Source organism: Oryza sativa, chromosome 10 (assembly GCF_034140825.1).
Source record: "Oryza sativa Japonica Group chromosome 10, ASM3414082v1".
NCBI lineage: Eukaryota > Viridiplantae > Streptophyta > Magnoliopsida > Poales > Poaceae > Oryza > Oryza sativa.
The window spans coordinates 19,069,739-19,094,389 of NC_089044.1; the positions used below are offsets into that span (position 1 = coordinate 19,069,739).

At 49.2% G+C, this 24,651-nt stretch overlaps 3 protein-coding genes and 1 pseudogene across 4 annotated transcripts; 3 read left to right on the forward strand and 1 right to left on the reverse strand.

The window, feature by feature from the left end:
• The first annotated feature begins 779 nt into the window (after positions 1-779).
• On the forward strand, positions 780-2,297 carry LOC107277677 (probable sugar phosphate/phosphate translocator At4g32390; annotated as a pseudogene).
• A 365-nt stretch (positions 2,298-2,662) lies between these two features.
• LOC4348948 (uncharacterized) lies at positions 2,663-8,578 on the reverse strand. Of its 2 annotated transcripts, XM_066304971.1 has the most exons (4): positions 8,271-8,578; positions 6,762-6,831; positions 6,076-6,294; positions 2,663-3,512 (listed from the first exon to the last, which is right to left on the reverse strand). In XM_066304971.1, exons 3-4 carry the CDS (start codon positions 6,277-6,279, stop codon positions 2,952-2,954), a joined length of 765 nt encoding a protein of 254 aa, XP_066161068.1. In that variant the 5' UTR covers positions 6,280-6,294; positions 6,762-6,831; positions 8,271-8,578; the 3' UTR covers positions 2,663-2,951. The 2 variants fall into 2 exon arrangements, with proteins under 2 accessions (XP_066161068.1, XP_015613143.1); XM_015757657.3 differs by lacking the exon at positions 6,762-6,831.
• Positions 8,579-10,219: 1,641 nt separating this feature from the next.
• On the forward strand, positions 10,220-12,912 carry LOC4348949 (thioredoxin-like protein YLS8). Its single transcript, XM_015757335.3, has 2 exons — positions 10,220-10,431; positions 12,408-12,912. The coding sequence occupies exons 1-2, from the start codon at positions 10,312-10,314 to the stop codon at positions 12,714-12,716; spliced, it is 429 nt and encodes a 142-aa protein (XP_015612821.1). The 5' UTR covers positions 10,220-10,311; the 3' UTR covers positions 12,717-12,912.
• Positions 12,913-19,373: 6,461 nt separating this feature from the next.
• Positions 19,374-24,067, forward strand: LOC4348950 (uncharacterized). The gene is made up of 5 exons (XM_015757370.2): positions 19,374-19,781; positions 22,298-22,477; positions 22,944-23,070; positions 23,207-23,320; positions 23,674-24,067. Exons 1-5 carry the CDS (start codon positions 19,608-19,610, stop codon positions 23,787-23,789), a joined length of 711 nt encoding a protein of 236 aa, XP_015612856.1. The 5' UTR covers positions 19,374-19,607; the 3' UTR covers positions 23,790-24,067.
• The last annotated feature ends 584 nt before the right edge of the window (positions 24,068-24,651 follow it).

Below are 24,651 nucleotides of genomic sequence, written 5' to 3' on the forward strand. Positions count from 1 at the left end.
TATCAGTTAACCATAATTTTTGAATTTGTCATTTTCGTTTGTGAAATCAAGGGTCTCGGTCTCTCGGTCCTTGTAGGCAATCGTTCTCGCCATGGTGGCCACCTTCATTTCAGGCAGTGTAGTCACATCTTTTCTTTTTTCGCGACATTGAACAATGCAACTTGTGGCGTCCTTCCCACTATACTGTAAAATTTTGAATGTCTTTTTCGTTTCTCGATAATTTGATTGAATTTTAATATGATTTTTGTGAGGTGGTATATGTTACTCCTACTTTACTCTACGTTGTTATTTTTTTAAAAGAATTTTTCATAACTATTTACAATGAATTTAAGAGAAAAAGGTTATTCGAGGGGAAATCCTCTCTCCCCTGTTTCTTTCCATGTGTAAGAGCTTGTTACTTTCCCAATTCAACCTCGCTGAATTCCACCTTTGCTTTAATTTGGTCGAGCTCGCCTAATTATTATTGTATCAGTGGTAGTAGCCCGTCACTGTTGCTGGTTTTCTAGTTCGTTGGGTCATTTTGTGCTAGTAGCTTCTAAGCTGCAGCTAGCTGGATACCTCGGTGAGATCATCAAGGGACTTAGTTAATGGCAAAATTTGCTACAGGCGTCAAAAAAATACGTAATTAGCTGAGAGACACTAAGAAAACGTGGAACTGTTCCAGGACACTGCAAAATTTGTGAAATTTGCCGTAGAACACTGAGCTCATTATTTTATCATTTTCTGGGTGAAAGTGGCGAGTATTTTTTCAAAATGTCTAGATTACCCCGCGTCCCAAACTCAGTCGCCACACACCACTCGACGGAAGGCATCACGAAGCTCGCCGCCGGAGAGTCCGCCGCGTGCAGCCGTCGGTGGGACCCATCGCCGGAGTCGCCGCCGTCATCAGGTTCCTGAGGTGGCGGAGCTCTTGGACATGTGCTGGCTGGAGATCACCGGCAAGCTGCAGCCTGCAGCTCTCGCTCCTCTCTCCGGCGACGACGTACGCCGTCTAACTTGTCTGCTCATCTCTCCAGTTGTTGGGCTGCAGCAGCGTCTGGTCCTCTCTCCAGTTGCTGGGATGCAGCAGCGCGACGCCCCCGCCGGCGCCGGCATCACACCTCTCAAGCCACATCAATCCTCTCCTACCAAGCCCCCTGCACTCGCCACGGCCATGGACGTTGTGTCGTCGTTGTCTTCTTCTCCGACGCCGGCGCCATCCGTGCTCAAGTCGCTGCTTCTGTCCTACGCGTACGTGAGCGTGTGGATCACATTCAGCATCTCGGTGATCATGTACAACAAGTACATCCTCGATCCCACGATGTACAACTGGCCATTCCCCATATCGCTCACCATGGTCCACATGGTGTTTTGCGCTTCCCTCGCTGTGGTGCTCGTCCGCGTCCTCCGCGTTGTCGCCGAGCCGACGTCGCCGCCCATGACGCCCAGCCTCTACGCCGCCTCCGTCGTGCCCATCGGGCGTGCTCTACGCGCTGTCGCTCTGGTTCTCCAACTCCGCATACATCTACCTCTCCGTCTCCTTCATCCAGATGCTCAAGGCGCTCATGCCCGTCGTCGTCTACTGCCTCGCCATCGCGTTCCGCACCGACTCCTTCCACCACGCCTCCATGCTCAACATGCTCGGCATCTCCGCGGGCATCGCCGTCGCCGCCTACGGCGAGGCGCGGTTCGACGCGTTCGGCGTCATGCTGCAGCTCGTCGCTGTCACCGCCGAAGCCACGCGGCTCGTGCTCATCCAGATACTGCTCACCGGCGCGACGCCCCCGCCGGCGCCGGCGCCGGTGCCGGCGCAGGCCGACCGCAACGTGGAGATGGGCCTCCTCGGCGGCGAGAGCAGCGCGTCGCGGCCGGCGATGAAGCCGCGCCAGGTTCTTGATTGCGAAATCGCTCCTCCATCCAACCGTGCGACCGAGTTTGGTTCCACCGGACTGCGCGTCGGCATAGATTGGGACGCGGGGGCAATCTGGGCATTTTGAAAAAATACTCGTCACTTTCAGCCGGAAAAAAATAAAATAATGAGCTTGGTGTCCTACGGCAAATTTCACAAATTTTGTAGTGTCCTGGGGCAGTTTCACGTTTTCTCGGTGTCCCTCAGCTAATTACGTGTTTTTGGGTGTCCTGTAGCAAATTTTGCCTTAGTTAATTGACATCAGAGAAACTGGGTCAAATTACTGACAGAAAAGAAGTCGATCACCTGAAGCTGGGGTTAACTGTTTATGTGTTTCCCTTGACCAGAAGAATTCTTGTTAGGTAGGGGCACTGGCATTTGGTCCACCTGCAAGATCTGCAATGCACCCACATTTTTGTTCCATGCATTCGACCCGTGGTAGTTAGGGCTGGTTGTCTTCTGAAAATGACAGCTTATAATCTCTTCTAAACAAAATTGTACCCTGCAAGTCTGCAGGTTCATCAGTATAACATACATATATTTAATCATAATTTGTGATATAGGTGCAATTAGAAGGGAATGATGCCATCCTTCACTACTCTGTAATGGTCCCTATGCCAGAATAACCATCTTAATTATTGTTTATTAGTGCATGATATACTAAGGAAACATAATAGTCCCCATAGTGCAGGATGACAAAGAAGACAGTCATAGAAGAACCATGTACATATTTAACTTGGTGAGATCAAAGAAACGGCTCGGAGAATGAAGACAGAGAGCATAAAACAGAGTCGCAGACATAATTTATTACACAACCAAATTTCAGGTTCAGAATTCATACATAATAAGGGATAAGGCTAATGTCTCCTTCTAGTTAAATTACAGTTCAAATATAGCAGGAGCGCTTAATTGTTTCATCAGCATATAAATATATATCGAAGTAGCTAAGCAGCAGTAGTAATATTAAAAGTACAAATTTGCACCAAATTCATAAATGAGGGCAAATTCATATGATTAAACCGAAAACCTGTGCGGTTCTTTTTTGCCTTTGTGGAAATCACACTTAGGCTGCTCCGGCGCCCGTGGCGCCATTGCCGCCGCCGCCGCCGCCGCCGCGGCCGCGGCTGAGGCGGAGCCGGTGGAGGTGCTGCTTGCCGGCGTAGTGCTGCGCGACGTTGAGCTCGCTGGCGAGCAGCACGTCGCAGAGCTGGCACCGGACGTTCTTCTCGCCGGCGTTGCTGGCCACCTTGTCCCGGTGCTTCCTCCCGGCCTCGTGCTCCCTCAGGTTGAACCGCGTCATGCACTTCACGTTGCACACGCCGCAGTACAGGGCGGCGCCGCCACCGCCGGCGGCCGCCGCCTTCCTCATGATCGACAGGGCGTTTGCCGCCGCCGCGGGCGGCGCGGCGACGCCGGACAGGTGGTGGCGGTTCGGGTTGCGGTGATGGGCGGCGGCGCTCGCCGGCTGCTGCTGCGCCCTCCGCCGTGGTGGTGGTGGCAGCTGCTGCTGCTTCTGCGGTGGCTGGCGGACGCCGGCGAACCCCGGAGGCGGCCCGATCGCCGGCCTCTTCACGCATGCGCCATGCTGCGCCGGTGGAGGTGGCTGCTGCTGCTGCTGCTGCGCCTGAGGAAGTAAGGGGAAAAAATGATACATGAGTTAATTAATTACTGGCCAACTGGATTTTTACTGCATCATTTTAATTCTCATTTCTCAAATGTTGATCAAATTAATTAGAATTTTTTCTATAAAAAAGTTAACGAAAATTGGTATGATAAGATTCTAGCATCTTGCAAAATTTAAGTCCAAAGCTAATATATCCACAATAAACAAAAACTCGGAAGGATAAGAATTGAATTATAATATTTTCTTTTTCCTAGCTGCAGCTTTTTGTTTTTTTCTTTCTTTCCCTGAGATAGGCATGTCTGGCCAATTGCGTTGTGTAATAAAAACTATTTTTTTCTAATATATTGACATGTAATCTTTTTGCGTGTTTGTGAAAAAAAATATCCACAACAAGAACTGGAATAAACAAATTCGGTTACCAATAGTATTGGCATTGCTCATAATTAGATTCCTATATTTTGATGTATGCATTTAATGTATTATTATATATTTGTTAAGAGGTACTACTATATGACAACTAAGTTTCTTTAAGGAAAGTTTACGGTGATTAGGCCATGCTCTCTTCAATTTATTCATCGGATTATTAAAATATATTTTATTTTACTCTTCAAAAATATATTTTCTAAAAAAAATCCTTATATCGTATTGCTTCTAATAACTTTATATTTTAAACTATTTAATTTATTCTTAAAATCAAATCGATAATTCGTGATATAATCCACTCATTAATCTAAATCAAACTTAGCGAAACATAATGGAGGCATTATTGTAAATTGACTTTTTAGCGTGGAGGGATTAGCATACCGACAGAAAATCTGATAATGCAGGACGATGGTCTATTTTGCACAGCTCATCGGGGATTAGGCCGTGCAAATGAACAATCTACAAGAAGTAAGCTAGTTCGTGACATTTTAAGTTCTTAGTTGGTGGCTTGTTGCTATGCAAGAGACAGGGTTCTCCCTAGCATGATAAAAGCATGCCTTTTTTTTTCTGTCCATTTATGGTACAGAAAAGTGATTAAGGAATGAAAAGATGTATTTGGATTAATTATTGGACCCCCAAAATTATTATGTAGTATCCTAACTACATTTTTAATGGCTTAGGCTTGTCTTCTCTAGTCAGCTACTTAATTGTACACAGATGGGAAGATTTGGGTTTCATATTCAACATTGAAATTAAGCGACTACAGTTAAGTTAAGTAGCTAAACAGTCCACTTACTATTTAACTATGCAGCAGATTTGATATTTGAACAAACTAATACTGTTTTCCAAATATTTGGGGGTTGGGACTAAGCATTTTGCCACATTGTTGTTGGTGTAGATGTTTCCTGTCGCAGGTGGCAGGTGGAACAGAAAGACTAAATTGCAAATAAAGTGGCATGTGCTCAACAGAAACCATCAATTGAAGTAACGACATATTTGAAACGCACAACAAAATCCTGTATGCGTAAAGGAATAAATAACTTCATTATTTTTTTCGTATATCAAAATTCTCGCGAAATTATCGTCGAGAAGTCACAATGTTGACAAAATTTACGGTCGCCTTTGCAATATAGAACTTTTATGATGCGCTAGTAATTTTCATTTCATTCTCAAAGGACTCTTTATCTTAAAAGAAATGTCTCAGAGCATTAAGAAGTCAAGCTCTGCATGAAGTTCAATGCGAGTGCAGATTTATATGGTTCATGGCAACAAAAGATCAACTCAGAATTGTATTTCCAGAAGCTAACAGGAGCTTAGAGAGGTTAATATAGAATTTTTTTTTTCACAAAAAGGTTGAAGAGAGATTTCTTCTACTATCTTATTAGTTCCCATTAAAATTAAAGTGCTGATTATTGTTTAAGAGAAAACAGCACTACCACTCAACTAACAGAAGGCACTAACACTAACTAATTAGTAATTGCCACGTCTAAGCATACCAAATGGAGCAATAATATCCTTGTCGCTACACTCAAACCTACAGATTATTCATCATATTATAGTTATAGATTATCTACTTATTATAAATAAGTTAACTTATCAAATTTGAACAAGTGGTCTAAACAATGCTATTAGGGCATCCACAATGTGGTGTAAAAGTAGTCCATAAGCAATAGAATATTACATTCAGCCACCTATTACCATTGTGCAACTAGTCCATATAGAAAAAATAGCAAAAGATACCCATATGGAATAAATTATATTATCTATCTCTACTTCTCTCTCTTCTTCTAATGATACCTTGTATCTATACATTGTGGACATTACCATATGAATAAACTATTTATGTGGGTCCCATCTATATGGATCACTTTGTCATATATATTGGTGATGCCCTAAGTAGAAGAACATTGTTTAAGAAGAAGTGTGGAGCACATAATCGTGACAATAATCCAGTGAATAAGGTAAAGAACATCCTCATGAAAAAAATCCACATGAATTAATGAGAATAAAATTAATCGTGGGGCAAATAATCTACCACAATAATTCGGTAAATAAGCATAAAAGAATCCAGATTAATCCACACGAATCTGAACAAAATTGATACAGGATTATTAAAGTGAAGCTGATTCAGTACTCTCACCGGAGGAGGAGCAGCCGGCTTGGCACCGCTGCTGCCGGAAGTTCGCTGGCCGATCTTCATCAGAAGCTCGCAGAGGGGCTTGTCGTTCCTGAAGATGGCCATGAAGTCGTCTTGCCCGATGATCGTCTGGCCTGACTGGAAGCTGTCCATGTTGCCTTCGTCTTCCTCTTTCACAGCATCCGGCAATGGCGCCGCCATGATCATAGAGAGCACTTCTCTCTGAAATGGGAGTATTCAGATTTTTGGTTAATTAGGAACTGAAAAATGATTTAGGGAATTAATTGACCTGGAGTTGCAAGAGAACTGTCGTTCTGTTCTTATGGTAGCTGCAAATCAATTATTATGTTTAAACTTTGATCACGGCTAGGAAGAATCACACTGGGGGTAGGAAATTAATGAGGTGAAATGGTAGTGAGAGAAGGAGGGAGAGGGAGATGCCTACCAGGGAACTCTAAAACCCCACAATGAAGCTAGTAATAACGACTGCTCAAAGTTGAGAGTAACCATAGATGAATATATTTTAAAGCCATTTTACAAAGCGTTGGTTTCGCCTCATGCATTCTGCATTTTTTTCAAAGATATCTACTCGACTATTCCCATGTCACAAAATGACAAGCTATGCACACTTGCAACCAAAATCAAGAGTGGATTGTAATACAGGCCATCTTTAATTACCAAAGTTTTACCTCAGAATAAGTTTTACTGTCCCGCTCGCTAGCCTCCGTGCCTCCTCCCTCTCCACACGTGCTTGGTTGACTTCGGCTCGTTGGCAGAGAGCAAATAGAGATAGAGGGGTAAGTGGACGAAGTGGGACCACTAACATGCAGGTCCCACTATTTTTTATTTTTTTTAATGATATATGAGCCTCGAATATTTTGTTTTAATTTTTTTTAGATTTCAATTTTGCCCTTTTATTTTTTTCGGATCAAACCGTTACGTAAGTGTCATGTCATTACCACATGGGACGAAGACTTAGTCTAATAATTCACGTCAGTCAAAACTGGAAATAATACTACCAAGGGATCAAGTTAAGGGACCTTAAATGAACTTATTCCTTTTAGTTCGGACCACCCTTAAACCGATCATTTCACTTTGGAAAAAGTACACCGAAGGTCCCTCAACTTGTCATCGAGTTACAAAATCGCCCCCCAACCGCAAAACCAGATACACGACATCCCTTAATTTACAAAACCGTTCGTTTTAGGTACTTTGATGGTTTTGACCCGGTTTCATCCTACGTGGCGGCTGAGTCAACATGACCCCACATATCAGCGTGGCCACGTCATCACCTTCTATTTCCCCTCCTCTCTCCCTACCGCGCCGCGCCTCCCTTCGGGGCTCGCACTCGTCCTCCACTTCTGCAGACTGCATCCTCGCCGCCGCCGCGGGGTCCCACTTCTTCCCCGGCGGTCTCCCGCCTCGCGGGCCGCCTCCGCCTCTCCCTGTCCATGGCCGCCGCCACGCTCCTCGCGCTCGGCAACGGCGCGCCCGATGTCGCGGGTGTACGATGCGGGACGGACGGTGAACGGCGCGGCGATGAGCACGACGGCCCCGACGACGAACGCGGAGACGAACGGGCGTCGGCGACAGGTGACACGGCGGCGGTGACGGTGGCGACGCTGGAGAAGGGAGGAGGCCGGCGGGTCGAGAGGAGGTCGGCGGGGCGACGAGGGAGAGGAGAAGATTCGGCGGTCGGCTCGCGGCCGCTCGCTCGCCTGCCGCTGCTGCTCTGCTCCGCCAGCCGCGCGCTTGCCTGCCGCCGTCGGCGCTCCGCTCCGCCGGCTGCCCACTCCTGCTCCACTCCACTCCGTCGGCCGCCGCGCACTCACCCACCTCCTCGGGCCATCTTCATTGACCTCCTACGCCTCATCCCGGCGCAGGCGGAGGCGGCGCCGCTGCGGCCGGCCGAGGACGACGTCGATTAATTTGCATCGGTTAATTTGCTGATCAATTCCAACACAAAGGTTCAGATTACACAGTTAAATTTTCTCGTGTCAAGAGAAAACCAAGAAATCCTCCGGATCACACGCTTCAGTTCCAACGTCCCCCCCCCCCCCCCACCCCCCACCACGAATCTCTCGGCATGGGCGCATGGTTGACAGTAACTGCTAGATGGGGAACTGGGGACTCGAGGACTACATAGCTCATCTGATTTAAATGCCGCGACAGGATTGGGGAAGAAGAAGCAGGATAACCTTCTCGATCGCTACGGCCGCGGCGCGTAGTGACGCAGTCACGCAGAGACCGGAGCCGAACCTAGCCTGGGAGGGGCGCCGTCACTCCGGCCGCCGGAACCCGGAGACGGAGGCGAAGCTCGCCTCCGCTGGGGAGGAGCGCGGCGGAGCGGCGCGGTGGCCGGCGGCCGGCGGAGCGACAGCGGCGTGCCGGGGTCCTTCCTGGCCAGGGTCGACCGCGTGGCCGTCGCCGAGGTCGAGCTTGTCGCCTCTCCCTGGTCCGCCCCCGGGCTCGACGCCATCGTGCGTGGCGTGCCTGCCCAAGTCCCAGAGAGGAGAAGAGTTGATAGAGAGGAGGAAGGGAGAGAAGAGGGGAGAGAGAGAGAGGGAGGAGGAGGCTGACGGGGATAGTCTGACATGTGGGGCCCACGTGAGTCCCACACTGATTCAGCCACCACGTCGGACAAAATTAGGGTCAAAACCACCGAAGGACCTAAAACGAACGGTTTTGTTTATTGAGGGATGCCCGGTATCTGGTTTTGCGATTAGGGGACGATTTTGTAACTCGATGACAAGTTGAGGGACCTTGGGTGTACTTTTTCCTTTCACTTTGGACCCGGCTAGCTCTACCATTGTTGGAAAAAGTCCATTTTGACTCCCTTAAAAGTCGGCCGAATCTAATTCGTGCCCCTTAACCACAAAACCGGATAGAATGACTCCCCGAAATATTGAAACCGATATAATTTGACTCCCTTAGTGGTTTTGGAGGGTGGTTTCGCTGACGTGGCACTTACGTGGCAGTGTTGACTGGGTCTTCTTCACACGTGACGTTGACATGGTGCCTATGTAATATTAGAATTAAAAATAGATGTGTGGGACCCACTTGTCATTCACACACCAAAAAATACAAGGACCCACTGACTGTGGGGCCCACATGGTCCTCCTCTCCCCAACGTTTCTTCCCCCTTCCCCTCTCTCCGACGACGGCGACGTCGATGGCGATCCATGCCATGTCACAGCTGGACGGCGGTGCCGACGACCCCTCCCCGTCCCCCACCCCGGGCGCGAGGATGTCGCCATCACGGATCGTCGCGGGGCCGCCGACGGCGCGCGGTGTGGCCGACGGCTCCTCCACCACGGCGAGGGCGCACGGGGTGGACGACGGCGAGGGGCGCGCGCCGCGCGGGGTGGCCTCTCTCTCCCTCTCCGGCTCGCTTCTCTCCCTCCCTCTCTCTCTCCCGTCGCGGGCGGCCGCGAGGTCGTTGCCGTCGCGGATCTTCAAGCTGCTCTGCAAGCGCGTCCACGACTACAACTCCGACGACTCCAACGACGAGAAGCGCCTCTTGGCGGAGGAGGAGGAGGAGGAGGAGGAGGGGGCCTCCAGCTCCGGTGACGACGAGGCCGCCGGCGCCGGCGCCGTCGTGGCGTCTGAAAGGGAAGAGAAAAGGGGGAGAGAAAAAAGAGAGAAGGGAGAGAGAGGGAGGAGAAAGGATGACATGTGGGCTCCACATGTCAGTGGGTCCCATTATGTTTTTTTTTTTGAATGACATATGGGTCTCACAGATATTTTTTTAATTCTAATCCCACGTAAGCGCCACGTGGGACGAAGACCGGGTCAACACCGCTACATCAGCGCCACGTCAGCAAAACCACCCCCCGAAACCAGTGAGGGAGTCAAATTGCACTGGTTTCAATAGTTCGGAGGGTCGTTCTGTCCGGTTTTCTGGTTGAGGGGTACGAATTAGATTCGGCCTGCGATTAAGGGAGTCTAAGTGGACTTTTTCCACCATTGTTTGCAAGTCTAGAAGGTTTGGGCCTTCAAGCCCACAGGGCCACTTAAACTGGGCTAGAAAGCCCAAAAATCCGTTCCCCCACGGCCCGATCCGGCCCAATACGAGTCCTACCAGAACTTTCCGTGGTCTTCGAGGCGGTTCCGTTTCAACCACTGTCGCGGCCTCTTTCCCCATTCCGTTTCCCCCAAACTATCTCCTCGTGAATCCATCAGCGAGTCGCCGAAGCGGAGGAAGAAGCAGCAGCTTGCGGCGGCGGCGGCGAGGCGGAGATGTCGTACCTTCTGCCGCATCTGCACTCGGGGTGGGCGGTGGACCAGGCCATCCTCGCGGAGGAGGAGCGCCTCGTCATCATCCGCTTCGGCCACGACTGGGACGAGACGTGCATGCAGGTAAACCCTATCTTCTTGGCTTTCGTCGATCCTTCGATTCCGTGCGTTCTGTTTGGTTGCGGTTGCTGTGCCTGCTTGCGGATGAATTTGCGATTTTTTTTTTTTGGGGGGGGGGGTTGTTGTTGGGAGTGATTTGTGTGGATGTTGGGTTCGGCAGATTTGTTGCGGAGACGATTTGGATAGCTTTGCGAGGTTTAGGATCTTGTGGCGAGAATTATCCGTGTATTTGACAACGGTAGGAATTTAGCTGATTTAGAGTATGTAAATTGTGTGTCGTCAGCTAATCATGTTAGCTAGTAAGCTCAATTGATGATTTTTTTTTTACAAATAACTGAATAATACTAATAACTGAGATAGGTTAAGAATTTAGCTGATTAGAGTATATTATTGTCTATCGTCAGCTAATCGTGTTAGCTAGTAAGCTCAACTGATGATTATTTTTGCGATATATAAAAGCAATGGTACAAATAAGTGAAAGAGTAAAATACATAGCCGGTCCCTAAACTTGTGTGGCGGTGTCACTTAGGTCCGTGAACTTGAAAATTGCACGTTTAGGTCCGTGAACTTGGTTTACTGTACCATTTCGGTCCAAACGTCCTTTGACTGTGTTTGACCGCCAACGTGGCATGCTACGTAGGCAACACTTTTGCTCTCAGCCTCCTCCACATCACAACACGTCGCATATATCTCTTTGTAGCTATATAGTGACACAGAATCCCAAAAAAATTCTCAAATTATTCTTCCCTCTCATTCTTCTCCTTGCATGTATAGAAAATGTAATTCCGATTAGCAATTGCCATTACTTTGCGCTCCAAATTGACCTTATCCTTGCGCAACGGGCACTTGATCAACAACACCTTCTTGTGGCGACTTCAAGATGGGGACGAGCTTGGAGAATCCATGGGATGCGTAGCATGCAAGACGGCAAGACGCATTGCGCTGCCTCCCGCCGCTAATCCGGCCGCACTGTGCCACCGCTAACCCCGCTGCACTGTGCTGCCTCCTGCCGCTAATCTCACCGCCGAGGCCGCCACAGCCGCTACCTCTCGATCACCTTCCGCTAACCTCACCGTCGAAACCCTAGCAGATTTAGGGATATTTGGGGGGATTTGGGTTGAAATGCACTGGTCAGGGCAAGTTATGTGCGAAGGTATATGTGGAGGGAGCTGAGTATAAAAGTGTTGCCTACGTGGCATGCTACGTTGGCGGTCAAACATGGTGAAAGAACGATTGGACCGGGAGTGGTACATTAAACCAAATTCACGGACCTAAACATGCAATTTTTAAGTTCACGGACCTAAGTGACACCACACCACAAGTTTAGGGGCAGGCTAGTTGTTTTGCCAAGTAATAATGGGAACATATCCGAAATTCCTTATGATGATAATCTGTTCTAATAGCGTGGTGATGAAACTACCGTTATTTTGTCTTCGGAATGTCATATCCTAAATTTCTTATGATGATAATCTGTCCAAAGTTGGAACAGAAGTAGAGTATATTATGATTCTGTTATCTTGGAGTATGAAACTTTTTCATTTAATACAAGATACCTTGATAACTTACAATCTGATTGCCATATCCTTATGATGATGTCCGTCTGAAGTTGGAACAGAACTGGCTGTTTTTTTGGGAGTGTAAAGCTTTTGATTTCATAGATCAAATACAAGGGCTAGATTACTTACAACCTGATCAACAGGTGAAGATAGCATGAATTGATTGTTGAAATTGAAGTAAAGGTAGCCATTAGGTATGGCACCTTTGCTCACCATTCTATTGAGGAAGTTGAGCGATGAAATTGAAGTAAAGGTTGCCATTAGGTATTGCACCTTCGCGTAATGTATGCTATTTTTCCTTTCCGATACAGTAGCTTTAGTTTTAAAATTTTCAATACTTTATGCAAAATATTTCCACATCATGAACATGTTTTGCTTCATCAATTTAAACTGATTCTGAATCCCTACTTGTGTATGTTTTAGATGGATGAGGTGCTAGCGGCAGTAGCTGAGACCATAAAGAACTTTGCGGTCATCTACCTGGTCGACATCACCGAGGTTCCAGACTTCAACACCATGTACGAGCTGTATGATCCGTCGACGGTGATGTTCTTCTTCCGCAACAAGCACATCATGATTGATCTGGGGACAGGAAACAACAACAAGATCAACTGGGCCTTGAAGGACAAGCAGGAGTTCATCGACATTGTGGAGACCGTCTACAGAGGTGCTCGCAAAGGGCGTGGTTTGGTGATTGCTCCCAAGGACTACTCCACTAAATACCGTTACTAAGCTATATTTTGCCCCACGCTGCCGTTGAGTGGCCCTTAGTACAAGAGCTGTAAGCTTATGGAGTTGTGGTGGGGTGTTGTTGACTAAAAACTGTAATATTGTTCGAAACTCGAGTGTCGGAACATAATTTACATGTCAATTGGTACATCAATGACAAGTTGATTGGTGTGGATACCAATCATCCATTAATTATCAATACTCTTTCCAGTCTTATAAGTTTTAACATTTTGGATAAGGTTGAGGTCTAATAATTATACCTTTAAATATCAATATTTGTAAAGTATTTTCTAAAGTATTTAGTTTAAAGACTTTAAAGACACTACAACATGATGTATAGGTTAGTCTAAAAAATAATTTAATAAAATTAAATATTTACTTATCTATAACTAATATAAATATTCGTATTTTTCTGGTCGTCACATCTATTTTCGTCCCGCTTCGTCGGCCCCCCCCCTCTCCCCCCAAAATCCCAATCCGAATCCAATCAAACCCCGGAAAAAAATCACAATTGGAGTTCAATCACACAAATATAATTAAAGATAGCATGATGCATGTACACACACATATATATAAATAAAAATAAAAAATTAGATCGAAGGGGGTCGCCGCCGCCGCCGCCTCCCCTCCCACTAGATCCGCCGGCGGCAGTGGCGGAGGGCGCTCTCCGGTGGTGGGGGAGGGCTCCGCCGCTCGCGGGAGGAGGGGCGCCGTCGCCGCCGCTCGTGGGGTGCCTCCCCTCCCGCTAGATCCGCCGCCGGTGGTGGGGGAGGGTGCCGCCGTCGGTGGTAGGGGCAGCGCCGCCGCCGCTCGGGGCGCGGAGGGGAAGGCGGCGAAGTGAGACGGGAGGAAGGGAAATGGGCTAGGGTTTCGGCGGCTGAGAGGGAGGGGGTTTTGTTTCCCCGATATCGACGCTTGGCCATCCAATCAAAACCCTAGAGATCGGACGGCTGGTGTCGTCCGAACCGAAATCGACCCAAGAGGGATCGAGAGTGAGGCCACTTTTCCGGCCCAAGCCCAGGTTGCGGCCTGGGGAGTAAAAGTGCGCCCGCGCGTGCGCAAAAGACCGTGGGCCGATGGCAACGGTCGGAAATAAGTCTATTTTAGATCCTTTGGGCCGAAAAAAAGAGAATAAGTTCATTTTTAGTGCTCATTTTTTCAGAAGCATTACAATTATAGTTATATTGAATATGTTTATTTCGAAGCAAACATAAAAGGAAGTATTTTCTTTCTTTTTTCAATTAAATAATTGTTAAATGATGTTTGTATTAATAAAATTAGCAATTAAGCTCTGAAAATTCCAATAAAATTCCAAAGAGCATAACTAATCATGGAGAATTTAATAAAATTAAATTTAACCATGTCATTTTATTTCTCACACTTGCTTTATTTGTAAATTTATTAATTACACACATATATCTACTTAAAAGTACCAAATATTTCAGCGAATTTGTATTTTAATTAATTGCATATTTTTCTGATATGTAAGCTTCCCGTGCAACGCACGGGCACTTTTGCTAAACCAAACAACACTTTTGGTCAATATACACACTCTGTAATCACCCGGTGTAACGCACGGGCACTTTTGCTAGTTTTATATTATAATAAGAAATCAATCAAAGATATTCCCTCCATACTTGTAAAGGAAGTTGTTTTGGACAGCGACACGGTCTCCAAAACACAACTTTGACTTCTTGTTTCTATAAAAATATTGGAAAAAGTACGAATTATCCCCCCAAACTATTGCGGTCGACCGAATTACCCCCTGAACTCGAAACCAGATATCATTCACCCCGAACTTTTTATACCGGACGAATTACCCCCCTCAACCGAATCCAGAGCGGTTTTGTCCTACGTGGCGCACGCGTGGTAATTCAGCCAGCATATCCTTTTAAAATAATGGTGGGACCCACATGTCATGCCTTCTCTTCCCCTTTTCCTCTCTCTCTCTCTTCTCTCGCTCTCTCTCACTCTCGGGCGCAACTGCGCAAGGCGCCCCGTGGCGGATGCGGAGGTGGAGCTCGCCTGGGCGGTCGACGGCGGAGACGGGGCTCTCCCGGGCGGCAGGCGGCCAGTGGCGGAGCGGGCGGCGGCAGCAGCTGTGGCGGAGCTCGCTCGGGCGGGTACGGCGGCGGCGTCCCCATGGCGGCGTTGAGGAGACAGAGCTCACCCGGGCAGCCATGGCGCGCGGCATCCCCACGGAAACCACGGCGGCGTTGAGGAGACGGAGCTCGCCCAGGCAGCCACGGCGCGGCGTCCCCATGGCAGTGATGTGGCTGAGGCGGACCGGGCGGCCTCAGATCCAGAGTTGTCCGCAGCTACGACTACAAATCCAACAGCTACAAGGGCGGCACGATGTGCACCCACTACACCGCCGTCGTCTGGAAGAACACCACCGGCGGCGGCGGCGGTCGCGTCGTCTGCACCTCCGGCGACACCATCATGGTCTGCAGCTACTGGCCGCCCGGCAACTACGTCGGCGTCAAGCTCTACTAATTAATTCTTCATCATATCGATCGACCACCCCTGTTTCCTGCCTGTCTCCATCTCCACGCATCTTCGATCGTCATCCACCATCGTCGTCCACCCCTGTTGCCTGAATGTGCTGTAAAATTAAACAAAGCAAACTAATCGAATGGATTCTAATGCTTGATTGATATTTTACACTTTTATTAGCTCTCTGAGATTTCCGTTTTAAATAGAAAAATGGCTGGCTAGCTACTGGTCACCGTCATCCTCATCATCTCCCGCACCACGACTCCTAAGGTGATTGTTACTTATTAGCCATGGGGACGCCGCGCCGTGGCTGCCCGGGCGAGCTCGAGCTCCATCTCCTCAACACTGCCGTGGCTGCCATGGGGATGCCGCGCCATGGCTGCCCGGGTGAGCTCTGTCTCCTCAACGCCACGGCCGCCGTGGCTGCCATGGGGACGCCGCCACCGTAGCCGCCCGAGCGAGCTCCGCCTCAGCTGCCGCCGCCGCCTGCTCCGCCACTGGCCGCCTAACGCCCAGGAGAGCCCCGTCTCCGCCATCGACCACCCAGGCGAGCTCCGCATCCGCATCCGCCACCGGCCGGTCCGGTCCGCCTTCGCCGTGCACGCCTTGCGCGGTTGCGCCGGAAAAAAAATTGGTGCAGACCTGATGCAAAAGTCCTCCTCTGCAGCCCCGTCCTCGATGGACGACACGTGTGCATGTTACGGATCTAACGATAGACCTAGGTGTGAGGCCCGTGAGGTCCTCATCGCACTCACACCCGGCTGGAGCCGAGCCGCTTCTCGTTGGCTCCACGATCCCCTTCCGCGTCAGCTACTGCTGCCGCTGCTCCCGCCGTAACAGCCGCGTTCCTCCCGACTTCCTTGTTTTCTATGGCCTCGACCCGCCTTCCTCGTGATCCAGCTGCCGGGAGGCTTTCCTCGTATTGGGGAGGAGCGCTGAAGATCATGGCCGCTGGAGGAGGGTGAGAAGCTCTTTCCAAAGAATGCCATCGCGAACTTTCTTCCTCTTTATGCAGCACTAACGCGGTGTGGTGAGAGCTAGCTGCCGGCTACAATGGACCTCAGGCCGGAAATCAAACATTCAAGCTTGGCTGCTGCTCCTTTGAGGAGGAGCAACCATTGTCTAGTTCCACATCATCCTTGGCAACAAGTATTTAAGCTAATCACCGGTGATCTGGCCGGCCGGCTGTTAGTAATCGACGCAAGCAGAGTGGCCACTTTGATTTAGGCGTACGGTTGTTGAATGTTGATGATCGATGAGTTCGAATGTTTCGGTTTTAATTTCCATGCATGATTTGCTTATATGGTCATAGAGGGCGGCGCGGGCGCGCGGTTGACTGGCTTGACGGACATCGAGAATTCGAGATCAAGAATTTAACTCAGACGCTCGACAACTGAATGTTAGACTTAGACCGAGGTCCCCGACTACAGCGATCCTCCTCCCCAACGCGGCCAACCCCTCTTCGCAGCGGACGGACACGGCATCCGAGGGAGGCAAAGACGGCGGAGAACAAGGAATACGGCGGCGCTTGGTGACGAGAGACGGAGGGACATGCGGCAGAGACAATGAGGAAGGGGATCATGAAGCCGACGGGAGACAGCTCGGCTCCAAACAACTGCGACGAGGATCGCGCACGGCTCGCTCAGCTTAGGCCCAATTCCCAGGCCTATCGTTGGATCCGCAACGTGTACACGTGTTGGCCATCGGGGACGGGGCTGTAGACGAGGACCTTTGCATCAGGTCTGCACCAAATTTTTTTCCGGTTGCGCGGCATGTGGGTCCCACTATTATTTTAAAAGGAAAGACTGACTGGATTGTCACGCGTACGCCATACGTAGGATAAAACCGCTCTGGATTTGGTCGAGGGGGTAATTCGGCCGTTATAAAAAGTTCGGGGTGAGTAATATCTGGTTTTCGAGTTCAGGGGGTAATTCACTCAACCGCGATAGTTCGGGGAGATAATTCGTACTTTTTCCAAAAATATTTATTGAAAAGTGATATATGAAAAGTTTTATGAAAACTTTTATGAAAGTTTTTTTCAAGACAAATCTATTCATATAAGTTTTATATTTTCAAACTTAACAACTTGAGAGTTATTCATGATTTATATTTTCAATGCTTGACTTAAATATTATCCTAAATTACTTCATTTGAGTACGGAGGGAGTCTGCTGAATTATGAAACTGGAGGAAGTTGTGCCGCGCAGACTTGCATCGTTGAGCTCCAGAGCATGCTCTGTGCCGCGTGCACGCGCTGGTGGGAAAGGACACGCTTGAGCCGTGGAGGATGGCGAAGGGAGACGACCAAAACGAAGAAGACGACCATTCTTGTCAGGGTGTCCAGGGCGTAGCTTGAACTAAATGAAGAGGGGTATCACCCGTTTGAGGTACCTAAAGTGAACTGCACTTCCTGTTTATTTTTCAGGATCATTCACAATTTCACGGTAAGGAAAAAGTACACCAAAGGTCCCTCAACTTGTCATCGGGATAAAAAAACATCCTCGAACCGTAAAACCAGATATGTGGGGTCCCTCAGCTATATAAAATCAGTCACCCAAGGTCCCTTGGTGGTTTTCAACCCAATTTTATCCGACGTGGCGGCTGAGTCAGCGTGGGACCCATGTGGGCCCCACATGTCAGCTGGCCACGTCATATCCTCTCCCCTCCTCTCCCTTTCTCCTCCCTCTCTCACTCTTCTCGTCTGGGTAGGCACTAGGCAGCTGGGGAGGACGTCGGTGGCTACTGCCTTCGGCGGGGCGAGGTAGGAGAGGACGAGGGCGTCAGCGGCCGGCGACGGGCGACACGACGGCGGCGGCTAGCGACTGGCGACGCGCTGCCGCCGCCGCTCCGCCACCGCTCTCGCCTGCCGTTGCAGAGGCCGCAGGCGCGAAGGCAGGCCGCTGTCGAGGGAGGAGGTAGGGCAAGCAAGGGGGGCGGGGAGGCCGGCGGCGACCTCCTCACAGGGCAGAGATGCCGATAGCGCGGAGGTCGGCGGCGGAAAGGACGAGCACCACGGCGGGGTTGACCACTGCGGCATCAGGATTGCGCGCGAGGAATCGAGTGAGCTGCTGGCGGCGGCAGCGACGGTGTGGAGGCTAGCTAGCTTGTCACTTCATGCGTGCATGCACCATGCAAAGGCAGTTCCAAACCCGGCAATATAGGAACAAGTTAAATTATTGTCACTGGACTATGGCCCAGCAACAAAACGAACAATAATAAATCAAGTTTATCTCTATCGATTGCTTCTTATATGCAGGAAAATTGGAGGAGGTCACTCCGGCATATCGCAACGGCGGACGCGCGGTGTGCGGCGCGGCACCGACCTCGTAGACGTTATTTTCCACCTTAAACAAGGACGTCGTCGGTGAGCGAGAAGACGCGCGTGCGCTTCGGCGCCGCCCCCCAGGTTGCCCATAGCTGCAGATTGATCGTGTTTTTTGATTTTTTTTTCATTCAGAACAGAAGCAGGAGGGAGGAAGAGAGGAATGGCTGGGTTACCATTTGGCGAGCCGAGGGAGCGTCGGCGCCTCCGCCCTCTGGTGTCGTCACCGCCGCCGCCGCGCCGGAGAAGGGGTAGGAGGGGGTTGGATTTGGAGGAAAAGGAAAAGACGGCGATGGGAGGGAGTCGGAACGAATCGAGGCTGCCGCCGTGCTCCCCTTCTCCCTCGTCGTCGTGTTTCCCAGCTGCAGCTTCCGCCGCCAGGCGCCGGCCGCCGTTGCACCGCCGGCCCCCATTGCGGCGCTGCCGCCCTCCTCTCTCCCGCCTCACCTGCTGGCCTCCCGCCGCTTTGCCTCGCCTAGAAAGAGAGAAGAGGAGAAAGAGGAGGGTGAAACGTGGATTACGCTGACATGTGGGGCTCACGTGGGTCCCACGCTGACTCAGCCGCCACGTAGGCTAAAACCAGTGTCAAAACCACCGAGGGACTTTTTATGACCGGTTTTGATTAGTTAAGGGACGCGGGATATCTGGTTTTGCGATTTGAGGACGATTTTGTATCTCGAGGACAAGTTAAGGGACCTTGGGTGTACTTTTTCCTCACAGTAATAGGCCGAGCTGACTTGTGTGGAAAGGCCCAAGTAAACTATTATCTCTCTATCATTCGCTTCCTGGGCCTGGTCCACTTGCAAAGACGGTTTTACACTTGGGCCCCACCTGTCAGTGTCCGTCCTTCTAGACTGGCCTACTTCTCCAGAAGCCTCCTCGTGTCGGTGGGACCCCGAGCCGATCGATCGATCGAATCGAATCCCCCGCCGCCGCCGCCTCCTCGCCGTCGAGCTCGACCGCGCCGCCGCGTTGCCCCCCTCTCCTCCTCCTCCCCCGGCGACGCGTCGGTCGCTGAGGGAGCTTGTCTTGGTGCTCGCCGCGTTAAACCCCGCGAGGCGGCGAGCAGGGGCTGTGATGGTGGTGATCGAGCAGGAGCCGGAGGTCGAGGAGACGCCGGCGGCGGCAGAGGAGCCGGCTGCCGAGGAGCAGGCGGCGGGTGGTGCGGCCGGAGGGGAGGCGGCGAGGGCGGATGGGGAAGACGAGGAGGAGGCCTTCGAGGACGCGCTGACCGACGAGCAGCTCCGGGAGGTAGTGCCTTGGGGCGTCCCGTCCACTCGATCCCCCTCCCTATCTCCGTTCTCGCTGTTGCCCCGAACTGCTGTACCTAAATCTTAGGGAAATCTGGGGTTCCGATGGTAGCAGCAGTAACTTCTATTAGTCACCGAGGGTTTTGTGGGGATCGATTTTTTTCCCTCTATCTGGGGGAGTTGAGATGGAAGAATAGATTGGAAAATTTCTGATTACTGCCGAGAATTCCACTGGTACACTTGGGTTTAGGGCAGGTTTGGTTGTGGATAGGGATGTACCCCCACTTCTTCATTTTAGCTTCTTTAGAGTTAATGATGTGAACAACTAGACTACTAGAGTACGGTGCAAGGGTTAGTAAATGGGCTATGGTCTAATGAGGTTGTTTAGTGCTAATTCCTTTCATATCCTTGCGGAGAGAATTTCTATTTTCGGCCAATCTGTTACTTTGTGCAGTTATTAATATGCATTTTCGTAGCTGGCTCTCTTGTTTATGAGGTTTTTACCTGCGTGCCATTAAAAAAGATGACCCCTGCCTCTGTGCCACTAAAAAGTTCGAGCCTCCCTCTATGTCATCGTCGAACTTTATCGCGCCCTCCACACCACTCCGTCGCTATTCTGTTTGGGTTTAACCGTTTGGCAGCTTTGACATGTGGGCCCATGCAGAAAAAATGTCGCTCTTGCCCTTCTAGTCTCTGCTTGCCTCAAGTGCGCCACAGAGAGAGAGCGCGAAGGCGACGCGGCGGCGGCCGACGCAGTTGAGTGCGGCGGCATGGCAGCACGGTCGTGCGCACAGGATGAAAGGCGAGCCAGCACGGCGGTCAAGCCGCGCAGAGAGAGAACGGCGCCGTCGCAGCCGCCGAGCATCGGACCCACGGCGCCGTCGCAGCCGCCGAAAGAGGGCGTGGAGGGGTACGGGTTGGCAACGGCTGCACGCCCTCTTCCTCGCCTCCACTTCACCAACATTGCCACCGCGGCTGCTCCCGATTTGCGGCGACGGGCGACGATGGCGGCGAAGCTCTTGCTCGCGGCGGTCACCGTGAAGCTCTCCCGTTGACCTCGTGCAGCGGCACAGGTTCCCGGCCACCGCGCGCTCCGCCTCGGCCGCCGTGAGCCTCGAGAAGCCCTCCGCGGCGGCCCCAAACAACAATCAATCTCCCTCCATTGCATTGCGGTTCGAATCGAATCGAATTGAAGATATTTCGTTCTTCTTCCCTATTAGCTCTTCCTCCCGCTCGTTCAGCTTGGATTGAACATCCATTCAGAGTTTGATTGTTGTTTGTTTCAATCCAATTAATCCATCCAGTTTCCTGTCGATTTCATGCGTGATGAAGTACTAATCGAAGCAATTTGTTTCCCACGCCGGCTGCTCCCGAGCCCCTCGGTGGTTGTCACCGCGCAGTGGTGGAGGCCGTGCACCAGCGTGAGGCACGAGTTGACCGCCGCGTGCGTCACCTCGTCGACCTCCGCGTCGTACGCTGAGACCACCACCACGCACGCCCGCAACCACCTGTAAAAATACCAAAACCGAGAAACCATCAAGCTCGCTCGCCGAAGCCGATCGAACGGAAGCAAAGCAGCCGAGGAGGAAGGGGAGATGGTTTGTGTTGCCTTGCCTTCGCCACAGCCGAGCTTGGCACCGGTGAACCGGGTGCGGGAGCGGAGGAACTCGAGGAGGGACTCCCTGGGGTCGCCCCCGTTGCGGCGAAGCTCGAAGCGCTCGCCGTTGGCTGCGGCGGCGAGCCGGCGACGGCGAATCCATGGCGGTGGAGGAGGAATCCGATTCTCATCTAGCCCCATTTCACACTCTCCCCTATCTCTCTAAGGGCAAATAAGTCATTTGGCTGCGCGGTCACACACCGTTAGGACCAAAAACGAACGGAGTGGTGTGAAGGGCGCGATAAAGTTCGACGATGGCATAGAGGGAGGCTCGAACTTTTTAGTGGCACAGGGGCAGGGGTTATCTTTTTTAATGGCACACAGGTAAAAACCTCCTTGTTTCTACGATGGCGTGATTCTGTGATCTTAAGGTCTTATTAGGTGATTATTTTGTTCTCTCATTCTCTAGTTTGGAACAGTTGCAATCAGGGCGGTTTAACTGCAATTGTTCATATGCATATGAGATAACACAAAGTTGGTGCTTAAGAAGTCGTGTGGTAGTATTATGTGCTAGGTAGAACTAGTGCTTGATGCTTCACTTGCTGTCCCAGTTTCCATAGCAGTTATCCTTTTTGCAACACAAGTATCACCTGGTTCTGACCCTTGACAAATACAAAGCTAGGTACTAGCACCAAACCGACAACTAAAATTTGTTGTTATGATAGATTAGCAGTCTAGTTCTAGCTGCTAGCCGCTACATGCTAAACAGTAATTAGATTCACCAGTTTATAGTTTCTAAATGGACGTTATTGTTTGGACCTTGTTGACATGGTTGGGATTAGATATAACTTGTATGTTGGTGAAGAGATTTATAAGCTTATTGCATTCTGATAAATGATTGTGCTTCCTACTTCCTGTAGAAAGCTAGAAGCCAAGCAAATGATGCAAAGGCAGAAGGGAACAAGTTTTTTGGTGCTGGAGAATATGAGAGGGCATTGTCGCAATATGAGACAGCTTTGCAAATTGCTGCTGAGCTGGAATCTGCCGAAGACATACGCTCCGCATGTCATTCAAATCGTGCTGTATGCTTCTTGAAGTTGGTAAGCCTTTCTATTGGTCTTTAAATATGGAGGAAATAGATGATTTCCATTTGGTTGTCATCAGTAATAATTTTCCTTATGTGAATTCGCAACAGGATCATGGTAGATGTGCTTATTTCATTAATATGTTACCCCTAGTCCCCTACCATCAGTATATTTACCCCTTTAACTATAGATTTCTCCTAAAAACCAGTTATCCTTCTTAATGTACAGTGGCTACATGCCTATTTCTTTATTCCTTGTATAAACTTGCTTCCAAAGTATAATAGAGAGTTATGCCTGGATAAAATGCTAGGCTAGGCCTTTTTTTTTTCTGGTGTTTGGTAGTTGAAATCAACCATTATTTCTTTAGTTTTACTTTAATGGCATTTTATTTTCTTTATCAGCAGATTATTTTTCTCCAGTTGTTTTGTTTGAGTAATATCATATTATAATAAAACCACAATGCTAACACCCTGTAATTTAGGGCAAATATGATGAAACAATCAAAGAATGCACCAAAGCACTTGAGCTGAATCCTTCATACTTGAAAGCCTTGCTCCGGAGGGGAGAAGCACATGAAAAGCTTGAACACTATGATGAAGCTATTGCTGGTTAGATATTATTCTCATAACGTGCTTTAGATTTAGAGACTATTTCACACTATTATTATTACTATTACCTGTGAGTATTTAGCTCCGATGCCATATTGTTTAAGTCCTCTTGTGCTGGGTGTAATCCTCATCTCAGATATGAAAAAAATTATTGAGCTGGATCCTTCAAATGAACAAGCTAAGAGATCACTGTTCCGACTGGAGCCACTGGCAGCTGAGAAAAGGGAAAAGATGAAGGAAGAGATGATCGGTAATAGTTTCTTCTCAAATTTCAGAGTACTGTGTGCATTTACTCCTATGATTTCGGTGTAGTCTGTGTTGCTGTACTCAGGCAACCTTTATGTAAATCCATCTTTCATTTTCTTTTTCTAATTGTGCTAGTTAGTTCCAGTTCATCCAAACTAGTTTTACCTGGTTGATTATATGGAGTGCACTGGTATAGTATGTGCAAGCAACATAATGAAGTTCTAAATTGTTTATATAACGTTTGGTCAGAAAAGATGTGTTATGATATCCTGAGCCATGCAAAGCTTCTGTATAACTCTTGACCTAGTGAAAAACCTTTTCTGTATCTCAATTTGTGAATATCTTTCTCTGTTGCAGGAAAGCTCAAAGATCTGGGGAATTCTGTGCTCGGGCGCTTTGGGATGAGCGTCGACAATTTCAAAGCTGTTAAAGACCCAAACACAGGCTCGTACTCCATTTCGTTCCAGCAGTGACGACATGGGGTAGTAACGAGTTGTTTAAATGAATATGGACAAGTACACATGCAGTCACTGTAAATCCTGGAATGCTAATGTCATTTGGTTCAAAAACTTTGGCCCTTTTGTATCAATAGGTTTGTTACCATCGCCCGCAGTTAAATCTGAAGATGGTGCATGGACGTTTGCAGTTATGTTCTGAGAGAGGTGGTTTAGATGAGTGAACTTGTATTATAGGCGTTTGCCACGCTGTGATTCTCTTCATTTTATCATAGCAATTCTTGTTTGCTTGAACATATGTCGATTTTTTCGTCGTCGACAGAATTCATCTTCAGGCGCTCTCATATCTCTGCCTGTCTCACTCATTGTTTGTACTGTTTTGTCCTCGAGGAATTGGAATGTAATAACAAGGTTCACAATCCCGATACCACTCACGAGTTAGTATCTCCGGTAGACCCATAAAAGACAAGAAAACTCTGGATAAATTTTGTCAAAATTTTAAATTTTACCTTATTTCTTTATCTTGACTGATAAACCGAGTAAACTGATAAAATCTGGATACGCCGGTAAACTGATAAAATCTGGATAGATTGTCAAAATTTTAAATTTTAGTTTATTTTTATGGAACGTGAGTACTTGACTGAGAAAACGAGTGGTTTGGAAGAAGTTGCTGTCGCGGGACGGGTTCGACGTCCTGAGGGGGCTTCTCACGTTCGATCCCGGCGAGAGGCTGACCGCCGCCGCCGCGCTCAGGCATCGGTGGTTCGCCGGAGCTGACGCTGAAGTGTACGACGAATCCGAAGTAAAATCCAAAGATGATGAATTAATGATATGGACTAAGAATTGTGAAATTTACTTTAACTAAGAATTGGACGAACAT

Coding starts and splice junctions, on each gene's coding strand:
- LOC4348948 (XM_015757657.3), bottom strand. CDS start 6,279: ATGATCATGGCGGCGCCATTGCCGGATGCTGTGAAAGAGGAAGACGAA. Junction 3,513..6,075: donor AGCCGGCTGCTCCTCCTCCG/GTGAGAGTACTG, acceptor TTACTTCCTCAG/GCGCAGCAGCAGCAGCAGCA.
- LOC4348949 (XM_015757335.3), top strand. CDS start 10,312: ATGTCGTACCTTCTGCCGCATCTGCACTCGGGGTGGGCGGTGGACCAG. Junction 10,432..12,407: donor GGGACGAGACGTGCATGCAG/GTAAACCCTATC, acceptor TGTATGTTTTAG/ATGGATGAGGTGCTAGCGGC.
- LOC4348950 (XM_015757370.2), top strand. CDS start 19,608: ATGGTGGTGATCGAGCAGGAGCCGGAGGTCGAGGAGACGCCGGCGGCG. Junction 22,478..22,943: donor CTGTATGCTTCTTGAAGTTG/GTAAGCCTTTCT, acceptor CCTGTAATTTAG/GGCAAATATGATGAAACAAT. Junction 23,321..23,673: donor GATGAAGGAAGAGATGATCG/GTAATAGTTTCT, acceptor TCTCTGTTGCAG/GAAAGCTCAAAGATCTGGGG.